At 36.6% G+C, this 17,930-nt stretch overlaps 1 protein-coding gene across 1 annotated transcript; it reads right to left on the bottom strand.

Annotated features, from left to right (window-relative positions):
• Positions 1 to 3,161: 3,161 nt before the first annotated feature.
• LOC149217634 (uncharacterized) lies at positions 3,162 to 9,325 on the bottom strand. The gene is made up of 2 exons (XM_089390311.1): positions 9,100 to 9,325; positions 3,162 to 3,526 (listed from the first exon to the last, which is right to left on the bottom strand). The coding sequence occupies exons 1-2, from the start codon at positions 9,323 to 9,325 to the stop codon at positions 3,162 to 3,164; spliced, it is 591 nt and encodes a 196-aa protein (XP_089246437.1).
• Positions 9,326 to 17,930: the final 8,605 nt, after the last annotated feature.

The following is a 17,930-nucleotide window of genomic DNA, read 5'->3' on the forward strand; positions in this document are numbered from 1 at the left end:
GTTTAAAAAAAATAATTATAAGACCAAAATGGAAAAAATTATATATATATATATATATATATATATAAAAGAGTAAGTGATTGAAGGTGAATTTTTTTCATCATCTTTAATATTTTTATTTATCACTAATTTTTTTAATTAAGAGATGTTTAAATTTTTTTTTTATTTAATATATATACTTAAGAGATATATAATTTTTTTTTAATATATATACTTAAGAAATATGTAATTTTTTTATTAAAAATATATATTTATGTAAATTATAAATAAAATAATTTAATATAAAATTTATCTATAAAATTTTGTTTGCAATGTTTTTTTATAATTAAAATGTAATATAAGGAAGAGGTAGAATTTATGATATGTTTAATGTGGAGTTTACAAGTGAAATATATTAGCACAATTATATAAACTAAATAAGTGGTACATGCTTATATACATCAATTTACAATAAATATCAAAATGCTTTATCATATATCTCAATTTCTAAAATTCAAAAAAATTCGCAATATGTGACTAAATTATAACTTTAATAATAATAATAGTAATAATTTTAATTAATAAGGGCAACAAAAATGAATAACTACTTTGGAAATAAATCTTTGTGTATATTACAAAAAAAATTCTATAATATTCTATAGAAATTAAATCCAACCAACCATCTAATAATTATTAATAATTAAATTAGAATTTTGGAAGCTTTATTCCAAAATAGATAGCTTTATAAGCATGATTAATAAATAGAATGAATCAATGTAATCCATCTATCATAGGTTTAGAAGGATCAAATTCCTTAATAAAAAATGTTTTTCAAATTAAAAACACTTACAAAAATATTTGCAATTTCAAAAAATTTGATCTCTTTTGTACTTCACTATAAATCTAAAGTTAAGATAAATTTTAATAAAAACATTTTAGTAATATGTTGCTCACCATAAAAAAACAAGCTTAATTCTTAATATTGAACAACAATAACATATACATGTATGACCATGGAAAGTAAACATGTTTTTTTAATAATTAAAACATTATATATATATATGAATTATTGAACAACAATAACATATACATATACATATATGACCATGGAAAGCAAACATTTTTTTTTAATAATTAAACATTATATATATATATATATATATATATATATATATATATATATATATATCTCTTTTCTTTACTGCGGTTTATAGATCTACAACTCTTCACTTCTCTTTGGCAATTTTCTGTGCTTATCTTCGGCAATCTTTTATACTCAGCAAGAGAGCATTCTCCAGATGGCTCCCAGCTTCGCAAAAATAGCTGTTGGCTCAGTTCCGTCCGCCTCTGGGGGCAAGCTTCTTCCCATATTGTCAGTGAAGCCCCAACTCCCACTGTCCAGGTGGTCGAGGCCTCACTCGATGAGGCTTTGAAGTTCTCTGAAAGTGCCCTAATTTGCTGATTCAATGGTTTTTGGTTGTGGCTATCAGCTCTCCACAGTTGGATCTCGGAGGTATGGAAGCCTCTAATTCCTGATGCAATTAATATCTACCCCTGTGCTAGGGGTTTCATATCTACCCCTGTGCTAGGGGTTTCTTTCTAGTAGATTTTGAAAACCCTGAAAGCAGACAATGTATTCTAGATTTCGGCCCTTGGTTTTGGGAAAAATCAGGGCTATTCATGAGGCCATGGAACCCATCATTTGATTCCTCAACAACAATCATAACCTCAGTCCCAATTTGGGTGAGATTGCGAAACCTACCATTGCATCTCTCGAATTTCTTTTCGCTAAAAGCTATTAGAAAGGCAATTGGGAAATTTTACTGCAGGTGCCCAAAAATAGAGGAATATGCTAGAACCACCTATGCATGCATCTGTGTGGAAATGGACTTCAGCGCCAGATTCCCAGCTAAAATACACCTAACAAGTAAAGACTATGTGTGGAACCAGAAACTCGATTATGAAAGTGTTCTCTTCAGATGTTGATCCTGCTTTGAGATAGGCCACCTAGCCAAAAATTGCTAAAAGCCTCCCAGAAAAATTCTGCTAGAAAAAATCACCACGGATCTACATGGTGGGAAGGAGCACAAAAAGAACACTACTCTGTCATCAAAGAATAGTACTCTTGAGAAAACTCAGAATCATAAGAAATCGGGCAAGAAAGAAACAACTCTCAAGACAAGCAGGGGGAAAGCCCCACCCAACAACAAAAGAGTGAACTCGACAATCCCTCAAGCATCAACAGTTATGAGGGTTCGAATACTGCACAAAATAAATCTTCATTTAACAGCAAAGTAGATCTCCTAGACCAAACTTCTTCTTCGACTATCTTCAAAAGGACGAACACAATAGATGGCGAAGCTAAGACACCAATGTCCCAAGAACCAGAAGAGATGAAGGAGATGCAAGATAAAGAAAGATGGAAGACTGTAGAGAAAAAAAAAAGAAAGCTACAACACCAATCTCACCAAGAAAGACGAGGAGCCAGACAATTAAAAACTAAGAAAGAAAATTATAGGTCCAATAGACCAATATGGTTTCAGTGGACGTTAACCATCATCATCATGTGTATGGATGGTATTTGTGATTAAAGTCTTTTTTAAAATTGTTTTTAATAGAATCATCTTGTCCTTTTTTGACCTAAGGAAATAAATTAATAGCCTAAAACTCAACAAATAATTACTGAACCACATAATTTTTGTTGAATAATAATGAAAAACCAATATAATTAAATATAAAATCTTGTATATCATTTTTTTTAATATTAAAAAAAATATATAAAAAAAAATATAACACATTAAAAATTTAGAATTAAGATAAATTTAACCAATAACGATCAATCCAACAAATTAGACCGAAACAAAGATCTCGAGAGAGTAGAGGAGATGAGATTAGGAAACAAATTAAACCTAAACAAAGATGGATGCCATTTACACTCCAACATCGAAAAGCTGTTTCTTACTGCATTTCTCTATAATGTGGTTTTTTGGAAACTTTTTCGGTGGGTTTTTCCGGTCAAAATCCGGCAGCTATTTATTGGAATCGCAAGTTTGATCGCTAATTTCTGCACAATCAAAGTGTCCCAGGGGTTTTTCAGGGTGCTGAATCCAAATATGCAGTTAAAAAACCATTTTAAATAATACAAATCAAGATTTAAGCTCAATTTTTTCTGCCGGATTCCATCACCGAAATCTCCAAAAAATCACATTATAGACAACTCCGTTTCTTAGAGTGTCCACATCAAATCTCCATTTCTGAATTATCTGGTAATGGCATCCATGCTTCTCTTCGTGCTTGCGCACGGATCTGCCGTACACTTCATCAATATCTTGGCCGGTGGACCTCACATCACAACGCTGGACGTCGCAAAAGACGGGAAGAGAGAAATCTGCGGAGTCCACCATTTGAACGAGTTTATCCAGACACGCTTTGGAATCGGCATAAATTGGAGAGAAAATGGCCACGTGGACAGAGGCACTTCCATTAGTGGTTTCTCTTTCAGAAATGGTTTTATTGCCACCCTGCAATCCCGGCACGTCCCAGAAGACTCTCAAACCACAGGAGTTAGAAAAATTAAATTTGTTTAACTCTTTTATATTAATGAGTTAAAATAAGTTATTTTTTAATATAAATTCAAAAATAAATTAAAATTCTAACTCAAAAATTCTTAAAATTTCATATATAAAATGATTACTTATAATCTATTAATTACAAATTATTTAACAATATTATTTTCAAAATACAACTCTTTAATTATTAAATTAATTTTAATTATTTTTAACTAAATAAATATAAAGAGAATAAATTTGTAACCCATTAATATAAAATATGATGATATTTTAATTTTTTTATTAAATGAAAAGGTCATCATGTTTTCATCTTTATCCATATTACATAAACTATGTTTCAATCTCTTTTATACAATACATTTTTGAAAAGTCGATAAAGATGATGACAGTGGTTAACGTTTATTGAGACCAAATTGGTTTATCGGACCTATAATTTTCTTAGTTTTTAATTGTCTGGCTCCTCGTCTTTCTTGGCGAGATTGGTGATGTAGCTTTTTTTTTTTTCTTTACGGTCTTCCAACTTCGTTTATCTTGCATCTCGTTCATCTCTTCTGGTTCTTGGGACATTCGTGTCTTAGCTTTGCGATCTGTTGTGTTCGTCCTTTTGAAGATAGTCGGAGAAGAAGTTTGGTCTAGGAGATTTGCTTTCCTGTGAAATGAAGATTTATTTTGTGCGGTATTCGAATCCTCATAATTGTTGATGCTTGAGGGGTTGTTGAGTTGGGCGGGGCTTTCCCCCTACTTGTTTTGAGAGTTGTTTATTTTTTGCTCGATTTCTTGTGATTCAGAGTTTTCTCGAGAGTATTCTTCTTTGATGACAGTATATTGTTCTTTTTGTGCTCCTTCCCACCATGTAGATCTATGGTGATTTTTTCTAGCATTTTTCTGGGAGGCTTTTGGGCAATTTTTGGCTAGATGACCTGTCTCAAAGTAAGATCGACATCTGAAGAGGACACTTTCATAATCAAGTTTCTGGTTCCACACATAGTCTTTACTTGTTAGGTTTATTTCAGTTGGGAATCCGGTGCTGAAGTCAATTTCCACACAGATGCGTGCATAGGTGGTTCTGGGATATTCCTCTGTTTCTGGGCACCTACAGTAAAATTTCCAATGGCTTTTAGCGAGGAGAAATTCCAGAGATGCAAGAGTAGGTTTGGAAATCTCACCCAAACTGGGGCTGAGGTTATGACTATTGTTGAGGGATCGAATGATGGGTTCCATGGCTTCATGAATAGGCCTGAGTTTTCCCAAAACCAAGGGCCAGAATCTAGAATGCATTGTCTGCTTTCAAGGTTTTCAAAATCTACTATAAAGAAACCCCAACACAGAGGTAGATATTAATTGCATCAGAAATGACAGGCTTCCATACCTCTGAGATCTCACTGTGGAGAGCTGTCAGCCGCGGCCAAAAAATAAAAACATAAAAAGAAAAATAATAAAATGAATTACCATAAAAAAATAAATGATAAATTGCTATGTTCCCATACAAAAATAAATGATAAATTGCTATGTTCCCAAGTAGGCAGGGCATTAGAAATGCATGAGTGTGTTTCATTGAAATTGATGGGGCACTAACTGACTCGTCAACATCACATTCAATATGCATCTAGCTCAATCGATGAACATCAATTTACCTTTGAATGTCTCAATGATTGGTACATAATACTAACAAAGCTTGTAGGATCACTTAAGATTACTTAATGGATAGAATTTAAATTTCTTCCAAATAGGCTTTAGAAAGTATAGGTGAAAGTATCATATTCACTAAAATGTTTTGGTGTAAATTTATGAATAATCGAAGTATTTAGTGGGAAAGAAAGAAAAAATTATAAAATAAAATCATCAATAAATCAATTTAATCTATCATAACCAATAAGTGTGACAATTTGTTTTTAGGAAAGCTGACTATTGCTATATTAAATTTAACAACATGTCATGTAGTTTAAAAAAAAAATAGAATCATAAATAAATAAAATTTTTATTATTCAAAGTTTTAATCAAATATGATAAAATCATCACCAATAATTGTGGTAGGTTGTCTTCAAGGCACACTACTATTGAGTTAATTAATGGTAAAGAGAAAAACACGGAACATTCCTATTTTATTATCAAAAAATTATAACATTATTTTTTTTATTTAAAATAATAATAATTATTATTAGAAATTTTTTTAAAAAATCACAACTACGATATTTTATAGACTTTTTTTTAATGAAAAAAATATAATATAAATTTAATTTTTGATATTAGTTTTCATTTATATGAATAATAATTTTTTATTATTTTATCATAAGTTTTTGAGAGGCATTATCTTCACTTTGATTTTTTAGCAAGAAGAAAAAATTAATTATATATATCTATATAGGGTGATTTCAAGATGCCAAATCAGATACAACACAATATTTCTGAGTGAGAAAATTCGCTATCCATCCAAACATCATACATCATATAATCCAACAGATCATCTGAGATGGCTCAGAAAGCTAGGCTACATATATAGTGTACAAAATATGTAACAATTATGAAACCATATCAGATCTACATGAGGGGAAAGCATATGTTCTACATATTCCATATTATAAACATCAGTACCACAATAGTAGGAAAAAAACCAGGGATATGTACAAACATATATAAGATAAGCATATAATGTCAAATATATCCAAAAACCATGACAACAATAGTCACCCAGGGAATGGAAACACTCCCACGTCGATTGTAGTGTCTCCCATCTTGACCATAATGTGCATGCCATCTAGTTGTGCTAGCAGACCCTCCTTTGACAATCGATCAACTTGTTGATTGAATTCCCTACTTATATGCATAATCGAGGAATTCCGGAATAAAGTCCATAGATTGTCAATTTTCCTGAGCCATCCCCTGAGTGTATGTTGTTCAATTTTAGCATCACCCAGAACATGCTGAACAATGGATTTTGAGTCACCAAAAATATGTATTTCAGGGATATTGAGAAAGTGTGAAAACCATAACAGACCCCATAGAGCCATTGCTTCTACCTTTGTATTTGAACCAGTGCCTGCCTGCCAATGTACACAAAATTCTTGTTCTTTGGATATCCCAATCCAAAATCCGCATCCACATGTATTCTTCTATGTTGCCCCGTCAAAAAAACAATTGGGTATATCATTTCCGGACATGTTTCCTCACAGGGTTCTCTATTGGATCCATTATCATGTGGGAGACCCATGGCATGTGAAGAGATAGTATGTTCATAAACCAAACTAAAACAGTCTTGTGAGTTCTCAATTTTTTTTTATTTCTACATTTCCAGATCATCCAAAATAGTGTAGGAGGAATACTTCTCCAAAAGGATTTCTGAGAACCCACCAAGTCATGTAGTTTTGGACATTGTCAAAACTGTTATATGGAAAACCAATGGCATGCACCATTTTTTTTCATAGCTGAACCGTGTAGGGGAATTTTAGAAACAAATGAACATTATTCTCCTCTACGTTTCTACAAATGACACAGATGCTCAGACCACGCCAATTCCTCTTCTGAAGATTATCCTAGGAGAGATTTTTGTTGCGGCATACCAACCAGAAAAAGAGAATGATTTTGTTGAATTGAGACTTTTGTGATCCATAATAGTTATAAGTAGAACTTCGGCGTAAATCACATATAGAAAGACCTTTGTCGACGCGTTTCGAACCAACCAGTGTGGTTCATCGTCAGGACAAGTTGAAGAAACAGATCCAGCTTTGCATGTTAAATAGTCTGAGCAGAGCCTCCAACGGCTATCTTGATCAACGACTAATTTTGACTTAGGGACCAGAGTCAAAAAGTCAATTTGATAATTTAAAGGAAGTTAGTTATTGACCATATATATATATATATATATAAATGAAATAATTTTAGATGGTGTTTACGTTATTAGTTAGTTAAAAAGGTATAATTTAATATTTAAAAATTGTAATTTAAATGGGAATTAGTTAAATTGAAGACCTAACTTTTTTATAAATATATAAATAAGGTAAATTTAAGATGATAGTTAGTTAAAAAAAATTAAAAATAAAAAAATAAAAAAAATAAAAAATAAAAAATAAAAATAAAAAATAAATAAAATAATAATAATTAAAAAAAATAAAAAATAAAAAGGGAAAAATAAAAAAATAAAAAAAATAAAAAATAAAAATAAAAATAAAAAAACATAAAAAAAAAAAATAAAAACAAAAAATAAAAAAAAAAATAATAAATAAATAATAATAATTATATATATATATATATATATATCTATATATTCATATTAGTTACAATTGTAAATACTAATATCTATCAGGAAAAAATAAAAAGAAAGAGCGACCCAAAATAAAAAGAAGGAGAAGGACTGGAAAAAGTCCAGAGCAAGAAGGATAAACCCTAGGAGAAAGGAAGGCTCTAGGGGGAACAATGAAAGCGAAAAAGATGAGGGGGGGGGGAAGACTAAGACGAAAGGGCAGGGATCCAACATCTACTGATCTTCCAGCCGTCATCTCTATTGAGATTATTAGGCCTTCTTTCGATCTCAATAGCTTCCCTGAATTTACGATGATGGAATTGGGCAACTTTGGCAATAACCTTGGCCTCCTCTATACACACCTGATGCTTGGTCTTTTCCACATGTTTTGCTAACGCTGAAGACTTGGCTCTCCCATGTCTTAGGTCAGCTGCATCTTCGCTAATCCTCTGATGGATGGAGTGCCCTGTTTCCCCGATATAGGGGGTCCCACAGAACAAGGGATCAAGTAGACACCCTTCATGTCCTTAGGGTTAACGGGATCTTTCACCGACCGGAGGGAATTACGAATGGTGTTGAGGGGCCTAAATGTAGAGGGAATATCATATCTCTTAAGGATCCGAGCAATCTTGTCTGTGGTTCCTTGGACATAGGGAAGATGGACACTTAGTCGGCGCTCCTTTGGTTCTTTCTTAATTACCGCATTTCTAGAGGCTTTAAGGAAAGCCTACCGACCTAGGCGCCTACTATATCCATTCTCCACAAAGACATCAAGGATATGGGATTTCTCCTTATCAAAGTTCCCATTATCAGAAATCCTAAGGGCACGAGTAGTGAGGGTGTTAAGAACATCCATCTTCTGAGCAGGGAAGTGATGGGAATCAGCATGAATATACTAGCATGAATATACTGCTCAGTATGTGTTTTCTTCTGGAACACAGGGTGGGAGAGATAGCCATCCTTATTCTTAGATATAAGAATATCCAAGAAAGGGAGGCAACCATTGACCTCTTTTTCCATCGTGAACTTAATGGCAGAGGACTGATCGTTGAGGTGATTGAAGAAGTGATCCAGCTCCTCTTTGCCATGGGACCAGATGACATTAGTGTCATCTACATACTTTTTCCAAAGCTTGGGAAGGAGACGAGCCGAGGCTAAAGCTTTGGCTTCGAAATCTTCTATAAAAAGATTCGCAACAATCGGGGAAAGGGGGGAACCCATGGCAACACCACAAGTCTGTTCAAAGAACTCACCCTCAAAATAGAAGAATGATTTTGTTGGAGGAGTTTGTTTTCCAAAATTTATAGAACTCACCTATCTCCATTTGCCGGGACACCCTTCTGCAGAGGTTGTTATATGCATCTGCCACCATAATGTTCGCCCCTTTCATCTTCCGAGACCATACAAGGCGGTCAATGGAGTCATCACGACAGATGCCAATGAAGTTCATGTGAACGCTAGTTAGTTCCCATACCGCTGTCATTTGACCATCCAAACCCACCGCGTGCACCCCCTTCCAGGAGGGACACAGACCCTCCATGAGTCAATGACTTGGCTCCAGAAAAAAATCCCACGACCATTTAAAAAACTGATAAAAGTCTCCGGTATATGATGATCCTCCCCATAGCCCAGTAAGTGATCAGATCCTATAATAATGTTGTTTCCCGACCCCATGTTCCAAGCAAGGTTATGTAAAAAAAGTTTATCTATCTTCCTGAAACTATTCCAGATAGCCGAGCCTGTTGAGATGCCAATAGATCCTTTGTGATACCAAATCCGGAAATCCTAGTCCTTTTGGTATTTGTGCCTGATGATCCTACTCCAGGAACCTTCAACAAAGATCCCCCTCCATAGCGATTTGAGCAATAATGCCCCATCGAAGCGTCTCATGTTCAAAATGCCCCATCCTCCCATATGCTTTGGGAGTTAGATTTGTGACATCTTTGCCAAATGGAATTTATTTTTGTCCCAGCTACCAGACCATATGAAATTAACCATAATCCTTTCTTGGCATTTCACAATAGTTATAGGAATATGGTAGAGATGTGCCCAGTATACACTCAACTGCATCAGAACAGTTTGTGCCAGGATGATACGGCCTCCCAATGATAGGCATCTATATTCCCAGCCCGATATTCTTTTGAAAAATCGATCTACAAGCCACATCCAATCCACCACCTTATATCCACACGGCTTGATATGGAAACCTAGGTATTTCATATCGTTCAAAATATGGTCCACAGCCACCCTGAAAAGACCTTTTATATACTCAATAGTCTCCATATCACACATATTTTCATATATAATATATTTCTGAAGATTCATATAAAGCCCGGTTGCACTAGAAAATTTTGAAAATATGTGATATAAAGAAAACCATGCAAATTGATTAAGCATCCCCATAATAAGAACATCGTCCACAAAAAAACTATGTGAAATATCAATATCATTTGCCATGTGTAATGCCAAGAACTGACCTTCGGCCACTGCTTTTTTGATATGAAGGCTCAAACCATCCATCACTAGGATAAAAAGGAGCGGCGAGAGTGAGCAGCCTTGATGAAGACCCCTTTCAACCCTGAAGAAATTTGTGGGGTAACCGTTGATGATGACAACATAATTGATATTTGTGACATAGGCCATAATCCACTCCATTGCCCTGGGATGAATACCAATTTTATGTAGGACTAGTCTGAGATATCCCCAATCCAGGCAGTCATATGATTTTTGTAAATCCATCTTCATAATGGCAACATTCTTCTTTTTAGAGTGGATCGAGTGAAGGCACTCCTGGGCTATGGCAATGACATCATGAATTTGCTTGTTTTGTAGAAACCTGAATTGTTTTGGAGTGATATAGTGGGATAGGGTATTATTGGCTTGTTGGGGCCTGACCCAGGTTTAGAGTTAATTAGCCAAACAAATCCCTGTAATACTGGACCTTTCGGCAATAGTCCGTAGAGCGCGGACTGAGGTCTCACCCGAAGTAGCATGGGAGGGTGCTAGAACCAGGTTTCCACACCCTTGAGATGTCTGAGAGGTTCGACTGGTCCACTGTTTATTCCTGTGCACATTTTCCCGTTCCTCGCGGCCTGATACACTGCCTTCGCGCAGCCCTAACTAAGGGCTATGGAGCTCCCAAGCCGCGCTATGCACTATTACCCGAGATCTTACTTATCTTCTAGTACTAGTTAATTACCTTTGCCTCCTTGAATGTCTTAAGTTATAATTAGTTATATAAAAACATTTATATAGGTTTGCGCAGTAAATAGACAATATACTTGCAAATTATATCCAATCATGCATTAAACCATGAAAAGATACACAAAAATTTAGTAAAACTTCTCTTTATTGATTATCCCAACGGTTACAAACTCGACCTACCCTGCGCACTCAGCTGGAGGGGTCCGCACACTCAGCTGCAGACTACTAGGCCTCTGCGCACTCAGCTGCAGGGGTCCGCACACTCAACTGCAGACTACTAGGCCTCTGCGCACTCAGTTGCAGAGCCTTCTCCTACTCTATGACCCACAAACACACTTTACACTTCGACTCAATCACTTAGACTTCTCATGCTCTTCTATTCTATCTTCTATTAGTTATCTTATACACTTATAGCCTCACTCTATTTATACAATCCCATGGTCCGCAGACCATGGGTAGGTCTATCCAACCGACATTACATTACAAAAACTAGGGCGGACAACCCTATGACTCTATTATAATTTCGTGCCCCACACCCGCAATTCACAGATATTTTACAAAAAGATTCGGTCAAAACTTGGGCTTTAAGCCCCAAAACCTGCCTTGGGGGGATTCCATGCCCAATAGGTACTCTTAAAACGAGTCGTAATCATTTTGGATATGACCTTGTAAATAATATTATAGAGAGAGTTGGGTCGAAAGTTAATGAAAGTATCTACAGGGCACCGCTTCAGAATGAGAGAAATGTAAGTGGAATTTATGTGTGGGTGTATATATCCCTGCGTTCTTGACTCCTCGACCATGTCAAGAAGGTCCTGTTTAAAAAGATCAAATAAGTGGGAGAAAATCTCCACCGCCCACCCATCTGGCCTCGGGCTTTTATCGTCTTTAGAGAATTTTAAAACATCCATGAGCTCGTCCTCAAAGGCAACTTTGAAGAGTTCAAAATTAGCTTTTGCATCAAATATATTAGAATATAATTCCACACCTGAATTTAAATCCTCAGTATATATCTCATTCAGCCTACTGTAGGCACCCTAGAAATGTGAGACAACATCTTTACAAATATTGGATTGTGTGAGACAAGAATTCCCATCAGCATCTTGAATCTTCTAGATAGTATTAATTTTATGTATGTGATTAACAAATCTGTGGAAAAATTTAGTGTTGCGGTCCCCCTCCCGAATCCAAATGGCCCTACTCTTGAGGCACCAGGTGGATTCAAATATAGATAGTATGTGCTTCCTCTTTTGTTCCAGTTCTTTAATACAACAACGTGTAGAATTCGGGAGATCATGGGAAGCCATCTGGGAGCCAAAGGCATCCAATTCTCTGATGATATCTTGAACTTCCTTGTTCAGAGCATATTTCTTCCTCTTTTGCCATGCTATGACCTCCCCACTGAGTAAATCAAGCTTATCCAACAAATGTTCCATGTGAGATAGACGCCGATCCACCTCGCATGCCCAAATAGAGCACACCAAATCATGAAAGTCTGAGTCTTCCAACCAAACCCGGTTGAATTTAAAAGGAATACCTTTCCTGTACTCCCCCCAGTGCCATTGTAACAAAATGGGCTGATGATCAGAGATAAAACTGTTGATCACCACTGATTGTACATTGCCTAGGCGCTTCACAACATGTTCATGCATAATAAATCGATTTGGTCTCTTCGCAATATATATTGTCCCCGCTCGACCATTATCCCAAGTAGGAACCACTTTTGGTGGGAAAATGTCCACAAAATTGGACTCCGTGATAATATATCTGAGCACGTCTTCCATTGGGTCGATTTTCCTTGAGTGTCCCCATACCTCATCCAGGCTAATCGTGCAGTTCATGTCCCCCGCAATGATGAGAGATACCATCTCAAAGATCCCAGATGAGATCAGTTTGTCCCAAAAAACAGGTTTATTTTGTATGGAGCATACATGTTGAGGATATGTATGCATCTAGAGAGACATCTATTATAATCATCAAGAAGGATACCGCCAATACATGAGAAAGCCCTGACCTTGACCCATCAAGGGTCCCATAGAGCCACCAGACCACCCAATAAACCAACAACATCTGTGGCAGCCATGTGCCATGCCGGTAACATTTTTTTGAAATATTTTATAACAGTGGGAACCAAGTGCATGGTCTCCTGTAAGAGAATAATATATGGACTGAACAAAGAAAAGAGATGTTTGAGAGATAGGTATTTTGGGTCGGCCCCTAGTCCTCGAATATTAAGGGATAGTATAAAAGTCATGAGAAACCCTAAGCAAGCATCTTAGCTCCACGGGACCGAGAGGAATTAGCGGCATCAAATAGGAACATCAACAAGAGTCCGTTCATTTGGGGAAGAGAAAGGGTTTGGACGGATGCATCTGTGGAAATGTCGACTGTCCCAATTATGCTTTCTTCGGACAGTAATATTTCCCATAGAGGTAGGACTGATATGAGGGGATGATGAGCCATATTGTTTATGAATGGTAAGGGTATGAAAGTTGAGGGTCTTCCTATGGAGGAGAAAATCCAGGTCACTATCCATGGAATTTGTAGGTGAAACAAGAGGAAAATTAGGAGGAGTAAGGCTTTTCCTACATCCCGCGGGGGGGGGGGAGTGTAATGGGAAGGAGATGGAGCAGGTGCATAAATGATGTGTGAGGTAGAAGGCACATCATGTGACGTGGACGGAATAGGAAAATTATTACGGAGAAAAGAGTTCCCAATAGGTGATGAGGGAATATTCGGGGAGGGAGATTTATCCTTCGAATGAACAGGCCTGTCAGATGACAGAGGGGATGAGGGGACAATAATGGTGGAGGATCCATTATAAAAATACCAAAAAATGGAGGGATGAAGAGTGAAAGGATCATGTGAAGTACCTGGAGAAAGCCAAGAAGCGTTTCCATGTTGCGTCATCCCACCCTTGGAGCCATGTACGTGATCATCAACCAGGGACAACCAAGATGAACTAAAGAAATTCTACACTTGTGTCGTGTGCCTACTACCCCGACGGAAATTACACTGAGCCAGTAGGTGTCCAGTACAATGGTAGTATGAGCACTAGAAAGGCACTAGCCAAAAATCCAGATGCTGGGTTAAATTCGTATTCCCCAAATGTAGAGCAACATGGTCATGGAAACCACCTCTGTATTCTTTTTCTATTAGTATCTAGGCGAACCTCTTCTCCTGAGCCCCAAGATACCTAGGATCCACGTAAACAAACTTGCCTATCACATTACCAATATCCATGAAAACTTGCTTAGTCTAGAGCTCAATAGGCAACCTCGACAATTTGACCTAGATAAGTTTATTCTGAGGAGTATCTTTCAGTGGGTTAAACCTAATATACCAAGCATGGAGCGCAAGAAAAATTTTGTCCTTAATCCATGGGACAGCCTTTATTTTCATGAGGTCCTCCTGATTGAGGAAATAAAAGTTGTACCACCCTCGAAGTAGACGAACCACCATTGGAATATAACCAAGCATGGTTTTCCATTTAGAATCCACCCAAGAATGCATCTCAGCATCACTAAAGTCCGCAAAGTGCCACTTACCAATGAGTGCACACTTTTGTAAGCTGGATATGCGATCAACCAACGCCGCGTTGTCGAAAACCATAGAAGGTGGTAGGATGAAATGTTAATAGAATAATGGCTACATCTGGATCATCATCCAAAGTCCCCGTGGTGGTTAGCATGATGATCAAGGGCAGCATGTGCACCACCTATCACATGAACATCATCCTGCATGGAATGCAAAGTAGGAACATCCCATGTGCCACCCCAATGACCCATATCGAAAGAAAGATGACAATTATTCTCGGCCTCTATGGTGGCACGAATAAATGCCTCCTTTGTAGACGTGTCAGAGTCCAACACATCCATACCTCCAGAGAAATAAAGAAGACTGACCAGAATCGTGTAGGGATGTGATGCAGGACAGTCCAGAAAAGAAAGGTGGTAGTATGGTAGAAATTCCTTATTGAAGAGTGCTAAGAGAATGTTTGCTAATCACCTAGGGATCAGGAACAGTACAAACCCCTAAGGAGGATAGATGATGAAGAATAATACCCATGTCCTGCAGATAGTGTAGTACAGAGCATAATCCAAAACCGGATATAGAATAAAAAAGGATTTATATAATATGAACCCCGATTTGGGCTCAAGTAAGTGAATCCCACGTCACGTGATCAACCGGATCGAAAATCATGTGAGTAATGGGTAGTAGAAAGATGTCCCCATCAAAATTCAGACACACCCACCTCCTGGGAAATTTTGAAACAAATCGAAAATGTAAAAAACCGACGTCAGAAAAACCAGAAAGCTAATGCGAGAACAAGGGAGATTCAGAATTATGAGAAAACAGGTAGCAATCAGGCCAATGACTTAGAAACAAAAAGGATTTATAAGTATTCACAACAACAGCAACAACAACATCCCCTACAAGTCCACCACTGATTGAAAAAGCGGAACTCAATATATTTGTAGGGGCGGGAAATGATAAACGAGTTTATCCACCTATGCCAGAGAGAATGTAAACTAATAGGATACAAACATGAACCTTCCCCAAAATTATATGGAGGACAAAATAGATTAGTAATCTCAGTCCCGATAGACATTAAGCCTCTTAGTCATGTGAATAAAATGGGTCATATAGATATAGAAAAGTATGTAGCATGCAATAGAAATAATCGGTAGAATGTGAATGAGCTCCGATAGGAGAAGTCCAAAGAAACACATACTATCCCACCCCAGTTTAGAATAACCCAAATAAACTATCCATATGAGTCCCAAACATGAAAGAGCGAGTCCACAGAAACAGATACAATAGAAAAACCAATTCTGAATATTGCCAATGTCATATGCCCAGATTTCTAATGCAGTAGCATATAAGCAAGACGATGTCTTCCCCTAAAGAACTCCAATGAATATCATATGAAGCTATACAAGAGCTTCAGGGGTAATCACCTTAATGGCCCACATACCTGTATGATTAGTAACACCGCCTCAGTTGCACCGCTCCCTAGGTTCGTTGTCATCTCCCACCCTTCTTTATATTTAATCTCTCTTTGTATAATCCAGGTGAGCAAATTACTTTTCCATTCAACACCAAACCCAAACTCGGTCCAGCTAAAAAGAGAAATTTTTTTACCAAAATATTAACCATAAAAATTTCACGACAACACATAGAGAATAATCCAGTGGGGAATTTCACCCCAACGTCCCGAGAGTAGTCATGTGTTGTCTCCCGCAGGTTCAACAGTGGTTAGACTCATCTTTATGCTGGAATAAACATATCACGAAATGCAGGCATGCTAATTTTTCGTCCCTGGAGTGTTGCTTAATATGAAACCTTCTTTGTTTTGTGAAGCCTTCTTCCATGTCCCTTGAGTATTCAACAAGTTTTTCTAAACAAAAATATGACTTGAAATGTGATTAGTATTTAATATAAACAAACTCAGATATGTAAGGGAAACCAAATATAAAATACGATACAAGGAGTAAGATACTTTTATTTGGAAGCTGGTAAGGGGTCCTTCTAAGGATGAGGGATGCAAGGGATAGAGTCCCTAAGAGTTCCTAGAAAATAGGTCTTTGACTTCGAGTCCTTCCATCATGTTCATCTTTGGTGAAATTTCTTAGGAAAAGTTTGCTTGATCCATGTTCTTTTTTTTGGCTCTTTATGCTTCTTGATTTCTTTTTAGACTTCTCCACTTTTCCTTTTACTAGATCCAAGACTTTATTCTTTTCAAGGATGAGATCTATCCTCTTCTTTCAAGCATTGAATGATTCTTCTAAATTTTTTTATCTTCCTTTATTGTGTGATACATTGTCCTTGAATATAGTAAGCTTCTTTCCTTATAAGGTCTCCTTATGTGATCCTTTAATCAAATTCTTTAGGTTCCTTAAATTAATTGTAATAGATCCTTAAACTGTCTTTTTCCTCCTTCACCTTAGCTTCATTCTCCAACTTCTAGTGATGTTGATCCCAGGCTTCTTAATAGATGTTGTTATCTCCCAATTCCATTATATGAGAAGATGATTCCTTTGATAGAGTGTGAGGTTGTTTACTCTTTATTTTTATATGCCTAGATGCTTCACTATCATTAATCCATGCATTATCATTATTAAGTGAACCTGTAAGTGCAACCAGGAACCCTTGGCTTTTGACTTTGTTTAATAAGTAGTAGAAGATATTTTTGATATAGCTTCATGCAGTATTGAATCCCATTCTTATCATAGAGGGATTAATCATTTCCTTCAAGCCAACGATGTGATCTTCAATCTTCTTTGACCTTATCTTTGATTCCATGTTGAGAAATTAATGTTAGTAGGATCAAGGTTAGATTTTCATTTCTTTATTTACTTGTGAATTATGTTGGCTTATTTTACTTATTTGTTATATTATCTTTCATCAAGAAATTACCAAATTATGTGTACATGAAGATCACAAAAATACAAGACACAATATGTAGGCACTCTGCCAAGGGAAAACCCAGTCAAAAGCTCTTCCTTTAATAGTTTTCCTTGAGACTCTTCAACCTAGACAAAAACCTCCTCCACACCAAGCTAGCCTCTTCTTCTTCGATCCAAATTTGACCTAATAGCAGCAGCACTTCGACCCTAGCAACTTCGACTTGGCAGCTTCTGGCATTTGCAACAACTTCAACTTGGCAACTTCCAACATTAATATCAGCTTTGACTTGGCAACTTTTGGCATCAGTAGTAGCATCAAATTTCCGGAATTAGCAACAGCTTCGACCTTGACAAGGAAACTTCGATCTCCTAAACCAGCCCACACGAGAGAGAGAGAGAGAGCAAAACTTCGATTTTATTCTTCCCTTGCTTCTTGATCAAACTCGTTCTCCTTTTAGCCCCTTCATTCAACTTCACATTTTTCCATATTCCAACTTCGAGCTTCAAATATCGAACTATGCTTGAGAGAGT

This window comes from Pinus tabuliformis, chromosome 1_1 (assembly GCF_031772625.1).
Source record: "Pinus tabuliformis cultivar Carrire ecotype Pingquan chromosome 1_1, CPIR1, whole genome shotgun sequence".
NCBI lineage: Eukaryota > Viridiplantae > Streptophyta > Pinopsida > Pinales > Pinaceae > Pinus > Pinus tabuliformis.